General features: G+C 34.3%; 1 protein-coding gene across 1 annotated transcript; it reads right to left on the bottom strand.

The window, feature by feature from the left end:
* Nucleotides 1–1353: 1353 nt before the first annotated feature.
* LOC149416884 (CLIP domain-containing serine protease B4-like) lies at nt 1354–19648 on the bottom strand. The gene is made up of 7 exons (XM_089641031.1): nt 19496–19648; nt 18414–18577; nt 8303–8498; nt 6049–6160; nt 5286–5479; nt 4212–4316; nt 1354–2790 (listed from the first exon to the last, which is right to left on the bottom strand). The coding sequence occupies exons 1-7, from the start codon at nt 19602–19604 to the stop codon at nt 2474–2476; spliced, it is 1197 nt and encodes a 398-aa protein (XP_089497157.1). The 5' UTR covers nt 19605–19648; the 3' UTR covers nt 1354–2473.
* Between the last annotated feature and the right edge of the window lie 1297 nt (nt 19649–20945).

Raw genomic sequence — 20945 nt, 5'->3', positions numbered from 1 at the left:
TTTGCAATTCAAATAAAAGCGATGGTGGCGGCACTTTTGTATGCTAAGTTTCCCGAAAATTATTTTCCTTTGTTTCTATTATCTTTGTTGGTATTGATATTCGTGCAACAAATCTGAGAAAATTTTTTAAAAACATCTCCGCTTCTCTAGGTACTTGTTAAGAAGTGGAATAAATTTTAAAAACATCTCCGCTTCTCTAGGTACTTGTTAAGAAGTGGAATAAATTTTAAAAACATCTCCGCTTATCTAGGTACTTGTTAAGAAGTGGAATAAATTTTAAAAACATCTCCGCTTCTCTAGGTACTTGTTAAGAAGTGGAATAAATTTTAAAAAACATCTCCGCTTCTCTAGGTACTTGTTAAGAAGTGCAATAAATTTTAAAAACATCTCCGCTTATCTAGGTACTTGTTAAGAAGTGGAATAAATTTAAAAAACATCTCCGCTTCTCTAGGTACTTGTTAAGAAGTGGAATAAATTTTTAAAACATCTCCGCTTCTCTAGGTACTTGTTAAGAAGTGCAATAAATTTAGGAGCGTTTTCACAAAGACAAATATCCACCCGAACGTTGTTTTATTATTTTTCTCTATGTTCGAGTATGTTTAGGTTTCTACTTATGGGTTGATTCAGATAATCAAAAATCAAAATATATTTACCTCCAACATGTGCATATAAAATGATACATTTTCATTAAGTGAAATATCTACAATATGATGAAATATCTTATGTAAAAGTGAAATAACTAGGTATGCAATTTAAAAGTGCGATTATTATGTAAAAAGAGACATGATGGTTTCATTCTCAGAATTTCCACATTCTTAGAATTTCCACAATTTTACTTTTTGATTATATAAAATAATTCTTTGATTTGATCCCCCATTTTAAAATACATACAGATACAATCGAAAAAAAAATCAACATAAATTCCTCAGACACATTAACTTTAAACTGTAATTATTTGATGAAAGAATTTTTTTTTTTTTTTTAAAAGAAAGACAAACATTCCCAGGTTACGAATAACCCAACAATGTTTGAAAATCTCCTACTACCACCACAGAAAGCCGAAAATGTTGCTTGTGTTGTGATGGAGGACTTAGCCAGCCGAGGAATCGAACACGCGACGCTCGGGTGAGACCCAAGCGCTATGCCCACTCAACCACTGACCGGTCAGAATTAAATTTATTATAACTCTCAGATCGAAGGATTATATGAGACTTAACACTTATTAATTGTAAATGGTAATATAAATAGCCCGCATTTAGTTAACCTCATTGAATTTCAAATACCTACCGGAGCTACTCGTTCCAAAATCATGTTTAAATGTAACAACACCGGGACCGAAACCACTCAACTGAACATAAAAACATCACGTAAAATATTTTCAAATATTATATTATCCACACGACAAATTTTTTTTAACATATGTAAATTAAATCCTCAGTACGAGAGATCCCAGTAAGGATATCATAATCTCAAATAAAAATAATAAAAAACTTATTATTATTGCTCAGCATTTCAAACACTTGCTTGTACCTAAATTATCTGAAGTTAGTAATAGATATGCAAATGTTGCGGAACTATTAAATTGCTCAGAATTTAAGTAAAAGAAGGCTATAAAATAATATCTTTTCATTCAATACTAATTTTACTTAAACCTACTTATAAGTTTTGCATGTACTCGTATCTCTTACATTTATATTCGACTAGAAGTTCTGTTTATTTTATACTTTATGTTATCACTGCATATATTTTTGGTACATAAAAATGTTGATATTAAATATATAAATAAGTACTATTGGCTTTTCAGAAAATCTTATTTAGGACGAAATAAAAACTTCAGGTATTCGTTTTGGACTATATCTAAATATATCTACTTTAGCGACGCTCCCAACAGTACAGTCGGATGTCAATCTGTAGCATACAGGTAAAAGTTTGCTTCATTAGATATTGTGTTCGAAAATTTAAATATATCTAAACCCAAGCGAAAATTTTTCGACTTTTCGTCTATTGGTAAGATGGGCTCTTACTTCTTACATAGTACTTTCTTTATGTGTTGGTACATTTTATACACCGACACATGACAAAAATAAGACAGTAAATTAAATCAGCCAAAATAATAATACTTATATATTTTTATTAGCGGTATGAAAGTCAAACATAACACAAAACTAAAATATCAGCAAAACAATGTTGATTCAATGAACATGGCACAAATCAAACAAAACAGCAACCTACATCAAAATACAATGTATTTCTTCAGAAATTCTGATCGAGATAGACCTTAATTAATTATTAATCGAGATGGAAAAAAAATCATTTTTCTTTAAATAAATTCAAAAGTCATTGTATTTTATAGCTATGTTGTGGTAACAAGAAGTGGTACAAGTTAGTGTACCTATATCAATTTAAGGTTAAGATTTCGTCAAAGTATCTGGAGTTTGGATTTACTTTTAAGTCGACTTTTAATAGTATTCTTTTAAGCCTTGATATTTTTCCAAATCCAGTTGTTATACTTGGAGACATCGGTGTAAAGGGAATATGCGTCTTCAGTGCCACATTCTTGAACACCGGAGCTGATGATCCCCCTGATAAACCAGTTCTCCTGGTTCCCGCTCTGCTCCCTGATGAAGATGGGACCCCCGGAGTCTCCCTTGCAGGAGTCCTTGCCCTCTCTCCCGCCCGCACAGAATTGAGAATCTGCCACAATGAACTTCGACTGTTTCCAAAATTCTATACAGTCTTCTTGGTCAATCATCGGAACTTGAACTTGTTGCTTAACATTGGAACTGTCCCCTACAAAAAAATACATGTAGAATGTTAAAAATGTTTATTTATTTATTTAATGAACCTTTTCATAGAATGATCAATACCAAAGGCGAGGCAAAATGTGAAATCACTATTTTCGATTGATCTTTTACGTTGTGAACACCCAAAAATGTGCTTTGGATAAATTGAAGCTTTTCGCTTGAGCAGCATACAAATAAAATAGTTAATTACTTTATAAAAAATATAAGCGTAAACAACCAAATAATATATTTTTGGATTAGAAATTTATGAATGCACATGAGAAGAAAATTAAAAAAATGCAATTTTATGACTAAGATTATATGTGACAGTTTCCTTTGATAAGATTTTTCTTTCTTATATTATATTATATTTTTATTCACAAAATAAATTTAAAAAAAACACTTTTGGGCTAAAATTGACCGTGGTGATAACAAGATTTATCTTGACTCTGATTCTGCATGACGATCTCAATATGCACCCCTACAAAATGGTACTGGTTCTGGGGCATGAACTCACTTCACGAGATTATGTAACACCCCGTGACTCAACCGTTTTCATGACTGGCATAGAGAGACTGCCACCAGACAGGACACAGATTATGATGACCAAGTGAACGGTCCGATGGAAGCAATCAAGAGGCAGAAGAATAAGTGAAAGATAATAAAATTGGGATAAGTAGAGTAGGCCTGAGGTGAGGACTGGACGTGAATTATTACAAGTGAATGATAATAAAATTGGGATAAGTAGAGTAGGCCTGAGGTGAGGACTGGACGTGAATGGTTACAAGTGAAAGATAATAAAATTGGTATAAGCAGGGTAGGCCTGAGGTGAGGACTGGACGTGAATGGTTACAAGTGAAAGATAATAAAATTGGTATAAGCAGGGTAGGCCTGAGGTGAGGACTGGACGTGAATGGTTACAAGTGAAAGATAATAAAATTGGGATAAGTAGGGTAGGCCTGAGGTGAGGACTGGACGTGAATGGTTACAAGTGAAAGATCATAAAATTGGTATAAGCAGGGTAGGCCTGAGGTGAGGACTGGACGTGAATGGTTACAAGTGAAAGATAATAAAATTGGTATAAGCAGGGTAGGCCTGAGGTGAGGACTGGACGTGAATGGTTACAAGTGAAAGATAATAAAATTGGGATAAGTAGGGTAGGCCTGAGGTGAGGACTGGACGTGAATGGTTACAAGTGAAAGATAATAAAATTGGTATAAGCAGGGTAGGCCTGAGGTGAGGACTGGACGTGAATGGTTACAAGTGAAAGATAATAAAATTGGGATAAGTAGGGTAGGCCTGAGGTGAGGACTGGACGTGAATGGTTACAAGTGAAAGATCATAAAATTGGGATAAGTAGGGTAGGCCTGAGGTGAGGACTGGACGTGAATGGTAACAAGTGAAAGATAATAAAATTGGTATACTCACCATCTTCTGTTTTCCCCCAGCCTGAAACAATCAATTGATCTCCGAAGTGGGTTTTCTTGGAAATCTTTTCATCAATCAGCGGTAGGCATATCGGTCCGATAAAATCTGGAAATAATCATTAAGAGTAAGATAACTATGGAGCAAAAACATATCAATTTTCGTGTGACTTGTACTAAAAGCATTTGACCGCGTGATGTTAGTTGTTAGATATAAAAACAAACTATAACCAACATAATAACCAGAACAAATAAGTTATCATAAAAAATACTAATTTCGGTTGTATGTCTGTCCTACGTAACTCTGGTTCAATAAACACTGGAACGATTTGATTTTAATTTAATTACTATTTTCAAAATTGGAACTGATTATGTGAAAAATCCAGATAATTGATTAAAGTAGCCAGATAGGTAACTCTTACCAATAATATAATATTAAACAGAAAATTATCCTTTTAAAAATAGGAATTACAATATCCCGTGATTTTCACGGGTCTACGCTAGGACTAAAATGTCTTTTAACCAAAAAATGAATAGACATATATTATTATTGTTACGAACTACCACTATCCAACATCATTATTTCTTACCTAGATACAATGTATTACACCCCGAAAAAACGTATACGTTCTGGCAAGCTAACAGAACTTGGTTCTCACTTCTTATTCAGTGCCTAGTCTAAGCTTGACTTATTTATTTCTTATTCGTGGTATCCTATTATTTATATAATACATTTATGCATTCCCCACATAACCACGAATAGGTACTATCGAAATTATATTAGGCTATGACCGATGCCCATCGATGACACATTATTTATTCTAGAACTGAGGTTAATTGCCAGTAGGTGTGTGGGTCGCAATCAGTAGTTAGTTATGAATATATGTAAAACAGGATACTTTACACCAGGGCACAATGTATACAGCACAGTTTACTTACAAGTGAAGAAAATCTCCAGAGATGTGTGAGAGCTGCTGTAACTGAATACCTACAATAAGGGAGGACCGTTTCCAGATCAAGAAACCAGAAGGCTTGTTATTTTATAAAAGGCTTATTATTCTAAGAAGCAGAAACTTACAAGTTGATTTAACTTCTTCAGGCAACCGTATCAGAGCTATATCGTGCCTCTGGTTAAGGCTGTTCGGGTCATACTTCTCGTGCACTATGCAATCAGACTCTGACACCCAGAAATCCCTGGGAGGATCGGCGCAAACTCCTTTGACGCAATCTGTTTCGAGGCTCAAGTCCCACTCACCAAGGCGAACTTTTTTTCTGAAAATCAAATAAATTATAAGCATGTTTTAATGGATTGGGTGTATTAATTCTAATAAAATTAAACTCACAATTCCAGGTCGCTATCTGTTTAAAAGATACAGTGGGCGGCTGTCAGCACGTAGCGACTCAATACCAATAAAATTAGACTCACAATTCCAGGTCGCTATCTGTTTTAAAGATACAATGGGCAGCTGTCAGCATGTGGCCACTCAATACCAATAAAAGTAAACTCACAATTCTAGGCCGCTATCTGTTTAAGATATACAATGGGCGTCTGTCAGCACGTAGCCACTCGATACCAATAAAATTAAACACACAATTCCAGGCCGCTCTCTGTTTAAGAGGTACAATGGGCGGCTGTCAGCACGTAGCGACTCGATACCAATAAAATTAGACTCACAGTTCCAGGTCGCTGTCTATTTTAGATATACAATGGGCGGCTGTCAGCACGTAGTGACTCGATACCAATAAAATTAAACTCGCAATTCCATGTCGCTATCTGTTTTAAAGATACAATGGGCGGCTGTCAGTACGCAGCCACTCAATACCAATAAAATTAAACTCACAATTGCAGGGTGCTATCTTTTTTAGGGATACAATGGGCGGCTGTCAGAACGTAGCGACTCGATACCAAAGCTCCCCCGCAGCGGAATGGATATTTATTCCCTCCTTGACCCTCTGAAAATAAATACAAATACTTTAATGTTAACAAAATAAATAACTTTGTATACAGCGCTATTTAATAAAAAGGAATAGACAGTTTTCAAAACCAAGGGTTTCTTCGTCAGTATAAATAGATTAAGAAGAGAAAAATAATTATTCACAAATAAATACCTTTAGACAAAAATATTTCAATGTGCGGTGATCAATTAGTATTAAAAAAATACAGTGTGTGGCAAGCCTACGCACGACGGAAGTGAAACTTTTAGTATTCTTCTCTCTCTCTTTTCATTTCATTCTCTCTTTTTTTCTGTCTATTGACATATTTATAAGTAGCATGTGATAAAAAAAATTAAAAGTTATAAAAATATGGGGTTCGAACCCGGGTCCTGCATAACGAGTGTCGAACGCTCTGCCTCTAGACCGCGAGGAGAGGTATCTCGCGCGACGAGAACCGCGTATACAAAGTGTACTCCTCAATTGACTTGTCGAGCGCAAATTTTTGTTTTCAAATACGGCAAATGAATAATATCACATAACGTCTCGTTAACGCTTTATATAGGGTCGAATCGAAGATATATCAGCAGTGTGAAGTCATATCTGTCGTTTTTTAAAATATTTCCGTATATTTGTCCGTTTTGGAAAAGATCTATCGTGTTTTAACAGTCTCATACCCGTATGGAGTCTGAATTTGAAAAACATTTCTAAATTTTGAAAAACTCACTTACGGCTGTGTTTTTGTCACGCACGTCTGCGAGGGTAATTATTCACGTTATCGGCCTTGATTAGTAATTTTAATAATTCAAAATAAAAATAATTGATCAAAATACCGAGCGACTCTACTGGCTTGATTTGTAAGCTATATTTCGACCAAAATATCATATAGTCAAAATATCTAAAAGTCGCAGCACGAGAGCATTTTATCACTTTTCCTCGTATTAAAAAAATCAGAAAAAGAAAAAAAAATTAGTGACAGCGGGGATCGAACCTCGGTTCTTCACGACGACACTCGGACGCTTTGCCTCTAGACCGCGAAGCTGAGTTTGGAGAGTGACCTAAACTAGGTATATAATATTAGCTAGGCTCCTATAGCGAAATGATCACGGTTTTTCGTGACGGTCATGAGTCGGTTTTACTCCGGTCCTCGAAATTGCATGACGCGCGTAAAGAAGTTTCACTTCAAAAACAATTATATAAAACACATAAAATGATCATAATTTACCCTGACGAAGAAACCACTGGTTTTGAAACAAGTCTATCCTCTGCGATTAAATAGTGGTCTGTGTATACAAAGTTGTTTATTTTACAATTACAATTAAGCCACAAAATGACTTTGCAATTGTTGAGGAAAAAATATAAATTCTCCTGTTATGCTACGTATACATACGCAAGCCGAACTGCCGAACTGAACCTCAACTTATGGGAAAGAAACGAAGCAACCGCAAGTGGCGCGAAACGCCGCTTGCTGTTGATTTCTTCCTTTCCCGTAATTCATGTTACGGTTCGTGTTTCGGTTCGCATATGTATACGTACCCTAATATATACGAGTCAAATCTTTATTCATATTGAATAATGCGTTCCTTGGAGAGGCTCGGATCATTTGAAAGAAGATAAATAGTTGCCGGTAGTTTATTCCACATGCGAGCCGACTTAAACAAGAAACGATTAGGTGAAATGACCCGTTCTTATGAGGTTGACATCATTTTTGAATGAGTGTTGCGCTAGTCTCCGTCAAGTTATTTATGTGCATAGGCAATCAACGCTGTTAGCTTTTTCGGATAAGTTGTATTTCACGAATTCTGGTGGCTTCTCGAGGTGGTCAATTAGACCACCAATTAGATAGGGGAGTCTTATTCACCCGGGATATTGGTGTGGGGGTCACGAATCAGTTCCCGAGCAGCGCCATCAACTGGTATTGATCTATGTCGGTCGCGTTTCCTTCTTTGACCATTTTTGTGATGCTCCGCAGTACCTTCGGTCAGGATGTATTTGTTCTTCTTGGAGAAATCGAAATGATAACTCTCATTAACTCATGTGGAGCTGGACCACGAAAAATGGGGGAGCCTTATCCATCGGGTATATTGGTGTTGGGTTCACGAACCTCAGCAATGAGGCAAAAAAAAAGATGAAAAGGTTTGACATGAAAGAAAGTCGACATACTCCGTTGGTACCCAAGTAGCGCCATCCACGGGTAATCATTTAGGTCGGTCGCGTTTCCTCCTTTGACCTTTTCCGTTATGCTATCTCCGCAGTGGTCTTGATCGGGGATGAATTTGTTCTTCTTGGAGAAATCAAAATCTTCTTCCAACGCCGATCTAACAGTGAGTTTTGCTTCTTCTTTGTTGGCGCAGCACACCTGTAAAAAGGAAGGTTTATTGCCCGTGTATGATTCACCCTTACGTAATGCCATAGATAATCGAAACAAAGTAAATAAATAAATAAGAAACAAGCAAATTCCAAACTCAAAAAATAGTTGAAAGAATAAAATTATTAAAATTAAACATGTTTCAAGTTAATATTTTGATATAAACCAAATATTTATTTCCTCACTCGGGACACGCAATTTACAATATCTAGCTAGGAATTAAGAAAAATGGCTGCGCGAATTTTTTCATTCAAACTTAAATTTTTATACAATACCTATACAATATCTATTTAGGAATTAAGAAGAACTGCGCGGACTTTTTCATGCAAACTTTAATTTGGATTTGAAGCCAAAATACCCAATTAAACTGAATAATATTTTTTTCTACAGCAGTAGGCTCAAAGAAAATTAGGAGGCGTTAAGGAAATCTAGACGGGCGACGGCAGATAAATTAGGAGGAGTTAAGGAAATCTAGACGGGCGACGGCAGATAAATTAGGAGGCGTTAAGGAAATCTAGACGGGCGACGGCAGATAAATTAGGAGGCGTTAAGGAAATCTAGACGGGGGACGGCAGATCAATTAGCAGGCGTTAAGGAAATCTAGACGGACGATGGCAGATAAATTCTATCAATAAAAATCTGACGGAATCTAGCTGAATAATATAATAATAGTTTATTTAACTTCCTTATAACAAAACATTTTTTATAATAACTTTGGGTACTCGCCACTTTTATAATTAGTTTTTTAAATAAGTAAAACACTAACAATGGAATTATATATTTTTTGTCATCGTCATTGGTTCCTCAAAGTTTGTATGATATTTGTGTGATTGTAGATTTAGTGCTGTAGCAATTTTGCTAACTAAAAAGATAAATAGGCTGTTAGTGAACTCGGCGACTTACGGTTGTTTTTAAGTAAATTCGAGCAGGATATTAAAAAACTCGTGGAAATGCATCAGATGCATCCTTCACATTGATTGTCTAAGTTTTCTTTGAATGTAAATAAAAATACTTCTAAATATATTTAATTACGAGCTTTATTTCCTCTCATTGAAACATTCTTTGATGTCAGAAATAGGATATGGGTCCCACCATATCTATCCTATCCATATGCATGTTTAAAAATTATATTTGTAGCAACTGTTTTTAAGATTATGCAATAAATGGTAGTGTAAAAAATTAAGTAAAAAAATATGAGGGTACAAGATTTATTTTAAATCTCAAAGTGGGCGGTAGTCGAAATAAGTTTGATAACCTCAAATCAACCCGTAGACCGAAGTTTTTTAGACATATTTTAAAAACATTGTTAGTTTTACTAAGGATCGAAGCTTCAGGAACTTGAGTTGATAACTCTGCCAACTGATCCAAATCCCGATTGGATAAGACCGCAATTTATTGCCGTAATGTGTTCATATTGCTGCCGTAATGTGTTCATATTGAAATGCGTATATTGATTGCCACCATTTAGAATGAATACATTATCATCGACAATATGTCTATTTCCCGATTTTATGATGTATTTACAAATTATTAAAGGTCGCCTCGGAATAGGAAACTCCAGGGAGGAGGACTTTGAAAACCGTGACATTATTTATTTACCTATATTTTTTTTAATATTTTTAACTATGTATAACTACTGGAACTACCACTTAATGTTTCATGGCATAATATTTTTAAATCACGGTAGAGTCGTAGAGGCGCTATTGAGTACTAAAATATCGTCGTTTCAATATTATCACGTGAGTAGCAGTGTGGGATAGTCCAAATTCTCGACAAATCAATTTCAATTTTGAAGATCATGATTTTCATCATGATCAGATATAAATAGATAAACCCAACCGAAATTAGTAAATTACATAATAAATAAATTCAGCCCAACTAATTTTAATGAACATTTTATCTAAAGTTAAAAAACACATTTTTCGAAATTGGAAGCAGACACCGTTAAAAAAATTTTCAACATGGTGAAGCAACACAGACAATGCAGTTTTAAAAGGCTGGTACATCACGTGTTTGGGGGTAGGAGCTTGGGGGTGGTCTCTTTGTGTCGGTAGGGTCGTGCCAATTTCAGTCGTTACCATGATTTTGTCTCTAAAATCGACTTCATCAATGTATCGCTGCTGGGGGCCATCATCTTTCTGATCGATGCATAAAGCTGCATGATGTAACGAATAAAATTAAAATATAAATAAATTAAATTTTTTTTTTTAAACTAACCCAATATAATCCAAGCCTCAGATCATAGAAATCTATGATCTAAGAAACAAACGAATAAAACTTGTAGATATTTATTCTGGGTGTTTCGGAGATATCTTCCACTCGCCTTTAAAAGAAGCGCAAATACAATTAGCAATCTGTTATTATTTTGTAATATAATTTCTAATACTTTTCTTGTTTTGTCCACATCGGTTTTTGAATACGCGATCTACAGGTTTTTTCAGACGAAATGCTTTTGAACATAATTTCGTATAATTTTTTTTTTATGGAGGTCGCTTATGACGTTGGTCCATTAATAATGTATTTTATGTTTTTTGTGAATGTATCAACTTGTTTTATAGTAAATGTTAATTTATATCAAGTTGATACATTCAATTGTTATAATTTATTCTTAAACCATTATATGAAAATATCCAGTGGTGGTGGCGTGCAGTGATTGTTTTTCCGATTTTGCATTTTTCCAGAAAAATAACCATAAAAGGTTGGAATTTTTTGAACGCAAACGATAGTTACAAAACATTTTAAATTTAGCGATTTAACGATAAATCAGTTCGGCCTATCCTACTCCAAACCGACGCCAACCCTACGCTAGCCCCAATTTAAGCGTACGCCAAACCTATCTAAAATATATACCTATCCTACGCCAAACCTACACCAACCCTACGCTAGCCCCAATCTAAGCGTACGCCAAACCTATCTAAAATATATACCTATCCCACGCCAAACCTACACCAACCCTACGCTAGCCCCAATCTAAGCGTACGCCAAACCTATCTAAAATATATACCTATCCCACGCCAAACCTACACCAACCCTACGCTAGCCCCAATCTAAGCGTACGCCAAACCTATCTAAAATATATACCTATCCCACGCCAAACCTACACCAACCCTACGCTAGCCCCAATCTAAGCGTACGCCAAACCTATCTAAAATATATACCTATCCCACGCCAAACCTACACCAACCCTACGCTAGCCCCAATCTAAGCTTACGCCAAACCTATCTAAAATATATACCTATCCCACGCCAAACCTACACCAACCCTACGCTAGCCCCAATCTAAGCGTACACCAAACCTATCTAAAATATATACCTATCCCACGCCAAACCTACACCAACCCTACGCTAGCCCCAATCTAAGCGTACGCCAAACCTATCTAAAATATATACCTATCCCACGCCAAACCTACACCAACCCTACGCTAGCCCCAATCTAAGCGTACGCCAAACCTATCTAAAATATATACCTATCCCACGCCAAACCTACACCAACCCTACGCTAGCCCCAATCTAAGCGTACGCCAAACCTATCTAAAATATATACCTATCCCACGCCAAACCTACACCAACCCTACGCTAGCCCCAATCTAAGCTTACGCCAAACCTATCTAAAATATATACCTATCCCACGCCAAACCTACACCAACCCTACGCTAGCCCCAATCTAAGCGTACACCAAACCTATCTAAAATATATACCTATCCCACGCCAAACCTACACCAACCCTACGCTAGCCCCAATCTAAGCGTACGCCAAACCTATCTAAAATATATACCTATCCCACGCCAAACCTACACCAACCCTACGCTAGCCCCAATCTAAGCGTACGCCAAACCTATCTAAAATATATACCTATCCCACGCCAAACCTACACCAACCCTACGCTAGCCCCAATCTAAGCTTACGCCAAACCTATCTAAAATATATACCTATCCCACGCCAAACCTACACCAACCCTACGCTAGCCCCAATCTAAGCGTACACCAAACCTATCTAAAATATATACCTATCCCACGCCAAACCTACACCAACCCTACGCTAGCCCCAATCTAAGCGTACGCCAAACCTATCTAAAATATATACCTATCCCACGCCAAACCTACACCAACCCTACGCTAATAGTACCCCAACTCTATACCAGGCGCGGCCGGTGCCTTAAATGTTTGATGGTTCACCCAGCAATTCCTCAAAAACGTAGTATATTGATAATTTATTTAATAATAATAATAAATAATTAAGTAATTAATTCACCTAACTTTGGTAATTAAACATAACTCGATTGACTGCCGTAATATAATACCATATTATGAATACGAACCAAATTAATTTTTAGAAAACGAATTTTATAAAATATATTATTATAAAACTATACTAACAGGCCGAACGATTAGTTATAATAAACCCGATATAGTTTTACATGACAAAATTAAAAAAAAAAAAAAAACTTATATCATTGATGTCGCTATTTCAAATTCCTGTAATATTCAAAAATCTGTTAATGAAAAAATACGAAAATACACAGATTTAGGAAATGAGATAAAAAGAAATTGGCATTCTTAGACTATAAAAATATTACATTTGTTATTTCGGCTACTGGCATTATACCTAGCTCTCTCATTAAAATATTAGGCGTATTAGATCTATCAAAAAATTTATTTATAAAAAATGCAAAAATCAGTCATTTAAAATACATGTAGGATTACGAAAGATTTTTTTAAATATTTATGTTAAGGGATCAATAGGATTTATAGGCCCTGTTAGGAGTTCTACCGAGCCGAACCCTCTGATATGAAAATATCCGGAGTCGGTGAATTATTTTCCAATTTGATCTCTGGTGAGTTGACGTGTTGTTCTTGTATTGTTTTGTATTTATTATGCTTATATAATGCATTTGCATAATGTGGATTGACTAGATGATCATTTGTTGAAAAGTGTGTGGAAGGGTTTAGTTTTTCCTACGGAGAAGATTTAACTCGGACATAAAGTCGGTAAATATAATATTTGGATGATTTATATAGTTTTTGTGCAAAATCACCTCAAGGGCGCAGGGCTAAGTGTGGGCATCTTACATATTTATGGAGAAGATCATTTCTTCGAACCTTTTATTATAAACTACACATTTATTATTATGTCAATCTTTTTTAATGATTATTATAATTATATATATATCACCTTTCCTAAACTCTTTACAACAACTCATGGAAAACAATAAAAATACTCAACAACTCATCTTAGCAGGAGACATAAATATAAACCTTCTTAACTGTAAACCCAAAACTAACGAATATCTAAGTCTACTAGCTCACTATGGCCTTCAGTCAACTATAAATTCTTCGACAAGAACCTCACTAGAGTCAAAATCCTGTATTGATCATATTTTTGTTAAAACAAAAAATAAAACCATCTCATCCACTATTCATTCCACCGTTACTGACCATTTCACCACCACACTCGGTATGCGATTGAAAAATGAAATAAAACGTAAAATATATACAAATACGTCGCAGCATATAAAGCACTTAGCTCTGATATAAGTCACAAATCTTGGATTACAACTCTAAAAGAAACGGATCCAAATAATGCGCTAAATGAATTTCTATTAACCCTGAATACGTTTACCACTAAACACACTATAATAAAAACACGTAAAAACACTACTCACAAAACACTTCAAATTAAACCATGGATTACAGCAGGGCTAGTAAAAAGTATACACAAACGGAATATAATGCATGCAAGAGTAAACAAAAACCCAATGGACAGTAAAATAAAACACAATTATTTATTATACAGAAACCTATGTAATAGACTAGTAAAGCAGGCTAAACATGAGTTCTACAGGAAAGAAATAGATAATGCCGGAGGAGACACAAAAAAGATATGGAGAGTTATCAAAGATGCCGCTTATTCAAAACCTAAGAACAGTACTTCTATTAATAAATTTTTAGTCGATGGGGAAATCTGTTTAACACAAAACGAACCCAAAAAAATTGCAAATTACATTAATTATCATTTTTCCAACGTTGGCTTAGATTTAGCGGAAAAAATTTACAAAGAACCACACGACAGAAGAGCGACTTGTCAAAGAAAGTTCCTCCTTGCGACCAAATCATTCCTTTAACATTTATAAAATAAATAAAAAAGAAATTAACGAACTCATTCTTTCTCTCAAAACTCATTGTGCACCTGGCCCGGACAACATATCTAACCAAATCCTGATTAATCTACGAGAATATATCGGTATACCTCTCCTACATATATTTAATCAAAGTTTCTTCCAATGTGTTGTACCTGACAAACTTAAAATTGCCAGTACTACCCCGATCCATAAATCTGGAGACAAAACGTTAATCTCCAACTACAAACCTATTTCACTACTTAACTCTCTATCAAAACTCCTAGAAAAAGCAATGAAAAAAGACTGCTATCCTACCTCGATAAACACAACTTACTATCAAGTCATCAATTCGGTTTTCGGGCAAAAATGGGCACAGAACAGGCAATTTCTGAATTAACCAACTTCATTGTAAAACATGTAGATAAGGGATCTAAAGTAATTGGAGTTTTTCTAGATCTGGCTAAAGCCTTTGACACCATCTCTCATGATATGCTATACGAAAAACTTAAAAATATTGGCATCAATGGAAAACCGCTCAAATGGTTCATCAGTTATACAAAAAATAGGAAATAAATAGTTGAACTTAATAAATGCTTGAGTGACACAGCAGAAATAAAGTACGGAGTGCCTCAGGGTAGTGTCTTAGGCCCTATTCTTTTTCTCATCTATATTAATGGTCTCACTGATATTAAAATTCCAACACTCTGCTATAGTGTGATCAGCTACGCAGATGATACTGTACTTCTTTTTAAAGAGCAATCTTGGGAAAAGGCATTTAAGAGCGCCGAATTTGGTATGAGGGAGATAAAAAAATGGCTCGACAAAAATCTTCTTACTCTAAACACCTCGAAAACCAAATTTCTAACATTCAGTAAAACAAATATTGGGCAACCAAAAACCGTCCCGCTTTTACACCTGTATCTATGTACTACATCACAAACCAAAAACTGTGACTGCGAAAAAATTGAACATTCGGATAATATTAAGTATCTTGGTTTAACAGTGGATTGCAAACTAAAATGGGAACTTCACATAATTTCACTTGCAATGAGAATCCGGAAACAAATATACATTTTTAAAACGATTAGAAACATTATGTCACTTAAACTACTAAAAAATGTCTAATTTTCCCTTTGTCAAAGCATTTTAATTTATGGTATATCGCCATGGGGTGGTGCCGCAGACACATACATCAAGCTAATTAATACAGCTCATAAAGCACTTATTAGAACTATGTTCAAAAAACTATATCTTTATCCCACTGAAAATCTTTTAATTAAAAATAAAATACTTGATATCAGGAAGCTATTCATAAAAAAAATTATCCATACAAATTGCATAAAATCGTCACCTTCACACATATCTCACTCCCAGAACACTAGAGCTAAATCTAACAATCTACAAGTGCCAAAAATTAAATCCACTCTTGCTAAAAAACATGAATCTTACCTCGCACCTTCCATATTCAATATTTTCTTAAAAGAAACACAACATACAACTCAAATCAACAGAAAATGTACATATAAATACTTTAATACGTGGCTTATGAACAAAAAAAGAAATTGCATTAACAAGTTACTTGCAAACCTTCCATGCTAATTTCTATGACATATTAAAAAAAAAAAAAAAAAAAAAAAAAAAAAAAAAAAACAAGAACTTTTACACCAAAAAATGTTCAATTATTTGATTATTTGATTCACACAAAAAAAAAATGTTCAATTACTGTTACATATGTATGTAATAATTTATATTTAGATTATTTTATCTAGGTAATCTTTTATTTTTTAATAACGTTTTTTTTTCCTGTATTTTGTATTTTTATTTATTTTCTTTGTATTTTTATTCACTTTTATTATTATTGATATTATGTAATGGTAGATACTGCTACCCGGCTCAGAACAGATATTGTCTAGTGAGTCGGGTAGCGCACATAATTTGTAAACAAATATTGATGTCAACAAACGCCCGGGTTACCGGCAAATTTAAAAAAAATATATATATATATATAAGAATAGAGATACCAGAATAATTGTATATAACATATCTGATAATAACACTATAATTAACAAACTTTTCACTTTGCGGCGCGGGTGTTTACTGATCTAAGGGTACGTATACATTTGCGAACCGAAACGCGAACCGTACCACAAATTACGGGAAAGGAACGAATCAACTGCAAGCGGCGTTTCGGTGGTTGCTTCGTTTCTTTCTCATATGTTGAGGTTCTGTTCGGCAGTTCGGCTCGCTGATGTATACGTAGCATAACGAGCTATAGTGTGAAGTTTGCAATAAGTGACAAAAAACGCACATAAACAAAAGGTTACTTTTTACTGCAAAACGAGCAAATAAATAATATAAATATATAATAATATGTCAATGTTAAACAGGTTCCCTAACCCAAGGCCTTTATTTAAAGATAATATTACACGAGACTTATAGCAGACCCGTTGGCTAATGTTTGCATTTTACGAGAGAAATATTATTACTATCTTGTTCAAACCGTAGGTCAAGAATAATTACTTCGCCCCAGCCTTTATAATTAAATATATTTTGTATGAATACGATGAGCTGTGAAATATTGTTCAATTTTGTTTGCGGTTCAGCGCACGAGTGAACGTTAGAGAGAGTCGCTCATGCTTCTTTTTTATTTTGGTACAATATATTTTTTTACATTTTATAGTTATCCAATAATGTTGGCCTCACTGGGTGGCTTACCCGTGCTGAGGACCAAATCCACGCCTACACTCACAAGGATAGTCTCCACGTGCCAGTTGTGTGCTTGTATTTGCATATTGATTGTTGAGGAAAATACTGACGGTACAAAGAAAGAAATACATAGTAGTAACCATTTATTCACAGATACATACGTATTCAGGAAATATGTATTCTTTGAATCGCTATAAACGCTACGTAAATCGACCTTACTTCTAATAAGCACCGTTCTTATTTTTTATAAATAATTAATATTTCTTTTTCAAATGCACCTCATCGACGGTCATAAAAATTATCCTTTTCACACGTCTTGCATGAAAAAGAAAAGACAAGATAATATAATGTCGAAGTATGTTTCTTTCGAATTACAAAACTATTATGGATTTCCAGTTGTAAAAACAAGCAAAAAATTAAACGCTATTATTCGTAAAATGAACACAGGATGAGATAGACATTTAACATTGATTGCGTACTCATTCGTTCAGATTTCATACAGATTCTGCATTTTTGACTGTGCAAACTACAATGCCGATTGTTGAAGTATTTTATTTATAAATAAAAATCGTATATGATTATCTGAGACACTATCTAGGTTATAAACGAATTTCGGTAGAAACATTGCTTCCATTTAATATTCGCTTAGAGCACATCTATAATGAGCGATACACGAATGGCCTGATATAACGTGATTTTATTCAATGTATTATTATCTTCGCTCGAAGATTGTTCCTCTTACGTGTATCCCACGGGATACACTGCACTGAATGAATTAAATGTTTATCTTTGGTTGAAAATTGTTATTTTAGACAATTCAGGGGGCAAAATACACAATCACATTAAAGAGTACGTCTCTGCTGCTCAAATTAAAAAAAAATAATAATACTCAAAGCATTCCCGTTTAACCATCACCAAACCTTTCTAATCACAACAGGAATAGAATACTCAAAGCATTCCCGTTTAACCATCACCAAACCTTTCTAATCACAACAGGAATAGAATACTCAAAGCATTCCCGTTTAACCATCACCAAACCTTTCTAATCACAACAGGAATAGATACAAAGGTAAATAATGTTACCTTTGGATGTCTTCCTACTTGACCGCACTGAGATTCACTGAGGTACAATTTATTGACTTCCGAAATTGGCCGATTTTCCAAAATGGATTGTAATTCAGGGCAATCTTTTATGATGATGCAGGTGCCACTCTTTTTCCTTGGATTTACACATGTTTCCTCACTACCTGTAATTAAAATAAAGTTTTTGCTTTACTCCCGTTTGTCGATAATGTATATTTATGCTAAATGTTCTTAGTAAAGAAAAAAAAAACAATTTAATTCGCTTGGACAAATGCAGTTTAATAATATGACTCGCACACGTAAAAATAAGACATTGCCAAATTGATAAAAAAAAACAGATTAAACATTATTTGTATATGGTATATTTTATACCGTTGATATTAAAATAAATAAATTATTTGGTTCGTGCATAAGCTAGGTACATTGAAAACAAGTACATAACTACCTACTGTATGACTTTTGACGGCTTCTATCTAGTCTAGCCGTATCGCATAAAGTAAGTAGGTTTCAATAAAGGGATTTTCAGTGAAATTCAATTATTACTTTAGATTTGCACACATTTACTCAGAAAATATTAATTTTTATGTGCCTTATAGTTTATCTCACGAATCGTTACAGAGAATTATGTCAATATAAGCTATGAGACTTTCATTAATCACAAAATGGATTTGAATCTTCAATCAGAACTGGGATAAATAAAATAATGTAAAACTACGCCTCAATTCAATTTTAATTTCATTTCATTTAAACGCCCATAGGGCTTTTACATACAATGCAATTATGTTTTTTAAATACAATAACAGTAAAGAGTTTACATAATATATAAGAATATACAGATTACATAAAGTATAAGATTTAACAATGCATAGGTTAACAAAATATAGGTAACATGAAACAAGAGTTTACGAAACTTAGGTAACATGAAATTTAAATAAATGAAATAAAAATATATGATCTGCCAATATCCTCCAAATCAATTGAATAAAAAAGGATGAAATTGTTGTTCACATTAGCCTATAAATGGGAGTATTTTGAATACAGCCTTAAAATATCAAGTGTATTATTATAGAAAGTGGACTTACTGCGAGCTGTTACCACTGACATAACCGTAACTAGCACTAAAATGCACAGAATAATAAACGGATTTCGCTTGTGTAAGCAGCCATGCCGCGCGTCGTGAAAGGACAACATGATTGTAGAACCGCCGAAGTAGAAATAAACTTCATGTCACTTGCTTTGCCTTCAAATAAACTGGCATAACTAGTTCTTTGGTTTCTGCATTTTACAGTGATGTTGAGATATTCTAGACTCTTGGAATACAGGAACCATGCGCAAGCACTGGTATTTTAGAAATCATTTACTTTGTCTTGGCGATCGGACAGGGCTTCTTATGCAGAATTTTATTAAAAAAACTTTGAAAATATATGCGTATATTATATTTTAATTCAATTTAATAATACACCATGGCAGATAATACAGGTTTTGTAAAAAAGAGGTTGGTCCAGCAAAGCCACATGGCTGCTTGTCTGCAGGTTATATCTTAAAAATTTATCTTAACTAATTAATTCAATATATTTTATACTGTGTCAACACTAGCAGAATCAAGAGTCTGCGGAGTAAACAGTTTAGGACTAAAGTTTTAGAATGTGTAATTAATAAAATAAAAAAATAATCGTTTTATAGTCACATAGATATAACTTATACTATCCACCCTTTTTAATATTTAGTTTTTCATCACGTGCAAATATCTTTTTAGTTCATTAAGAATCAATATCTTATTAGTTTTTTAAAAATCACTGGTACTTAATATTCCAGGGTTCGAATTCTATACCAATCAGATTTTCCGCAAATCGTGTGCCGTGGCTGAGTTCTAATGATTTTTCGTACGTGCTTTATCCCCGTTGTGCATAATAGTGAAGAACCAGAGATGACAAATAACTTTAAGTGTCTTTAGACCCTCCGAACAAAACAATAGTTGTACATTGTACAACATATCACAATTGCCTTTATAATGTCGGATTGGGAGGTAGTGGGATCGGCCATCACCTTTTTGGGCTCTATCTGTAGTTGTTCTCACATTAAAAACCTCATTAATAAGCAAAGGCATTACAAACGCAATTCATCTAAATTAATAAGAGAAAAGGGTATTCTGGTTCATTTCGCCTTCCAAAATTATTCTTAGCTAACACAACATTTTTTTTATATCATCAACGTTACCGATCCATTTATTTTAGACAAGATCTAAAAGAATTTTTCCATTAAATATATTCCGAGGATTGTATTTAATTTATTATTTAAGATTTTATTCCAGCATGATAAACATGTTCCATAAATATGAGCATCACTGTATGTAATGGTTGTGTTAAAAAACCTCCACAAAAAACATGAATTATAATAATTATTGAAGACATTTTAAGAATGCCCCATTCTTAAGAAGCTTCTCGTGGCTACAAATAATAATTAGGTAACTAGCAGTTAATATTAAATAATGCTGCTAGGCCCTTCGGGCGGCACTTGGTTGGGCTTTGCCCA

This window comes from Hesperophylax consimilis, chromosome 16 (assembly GCF_061612785.1).
Source record: "Hesperophylax consimilis isolate HC1 chromosome 16, BYU_Hcon_1.0, whole genome shotgun sequence".
NCBI lineage: Eukaryota > Metazoa > Arthropoda > Insecta > Trichoptera > Limnephilidae > Hesperophylax > Hesperophylax consimilis.
This window is presented reverse-complemented; position numbering and strand designations above follow the sequence as displayed.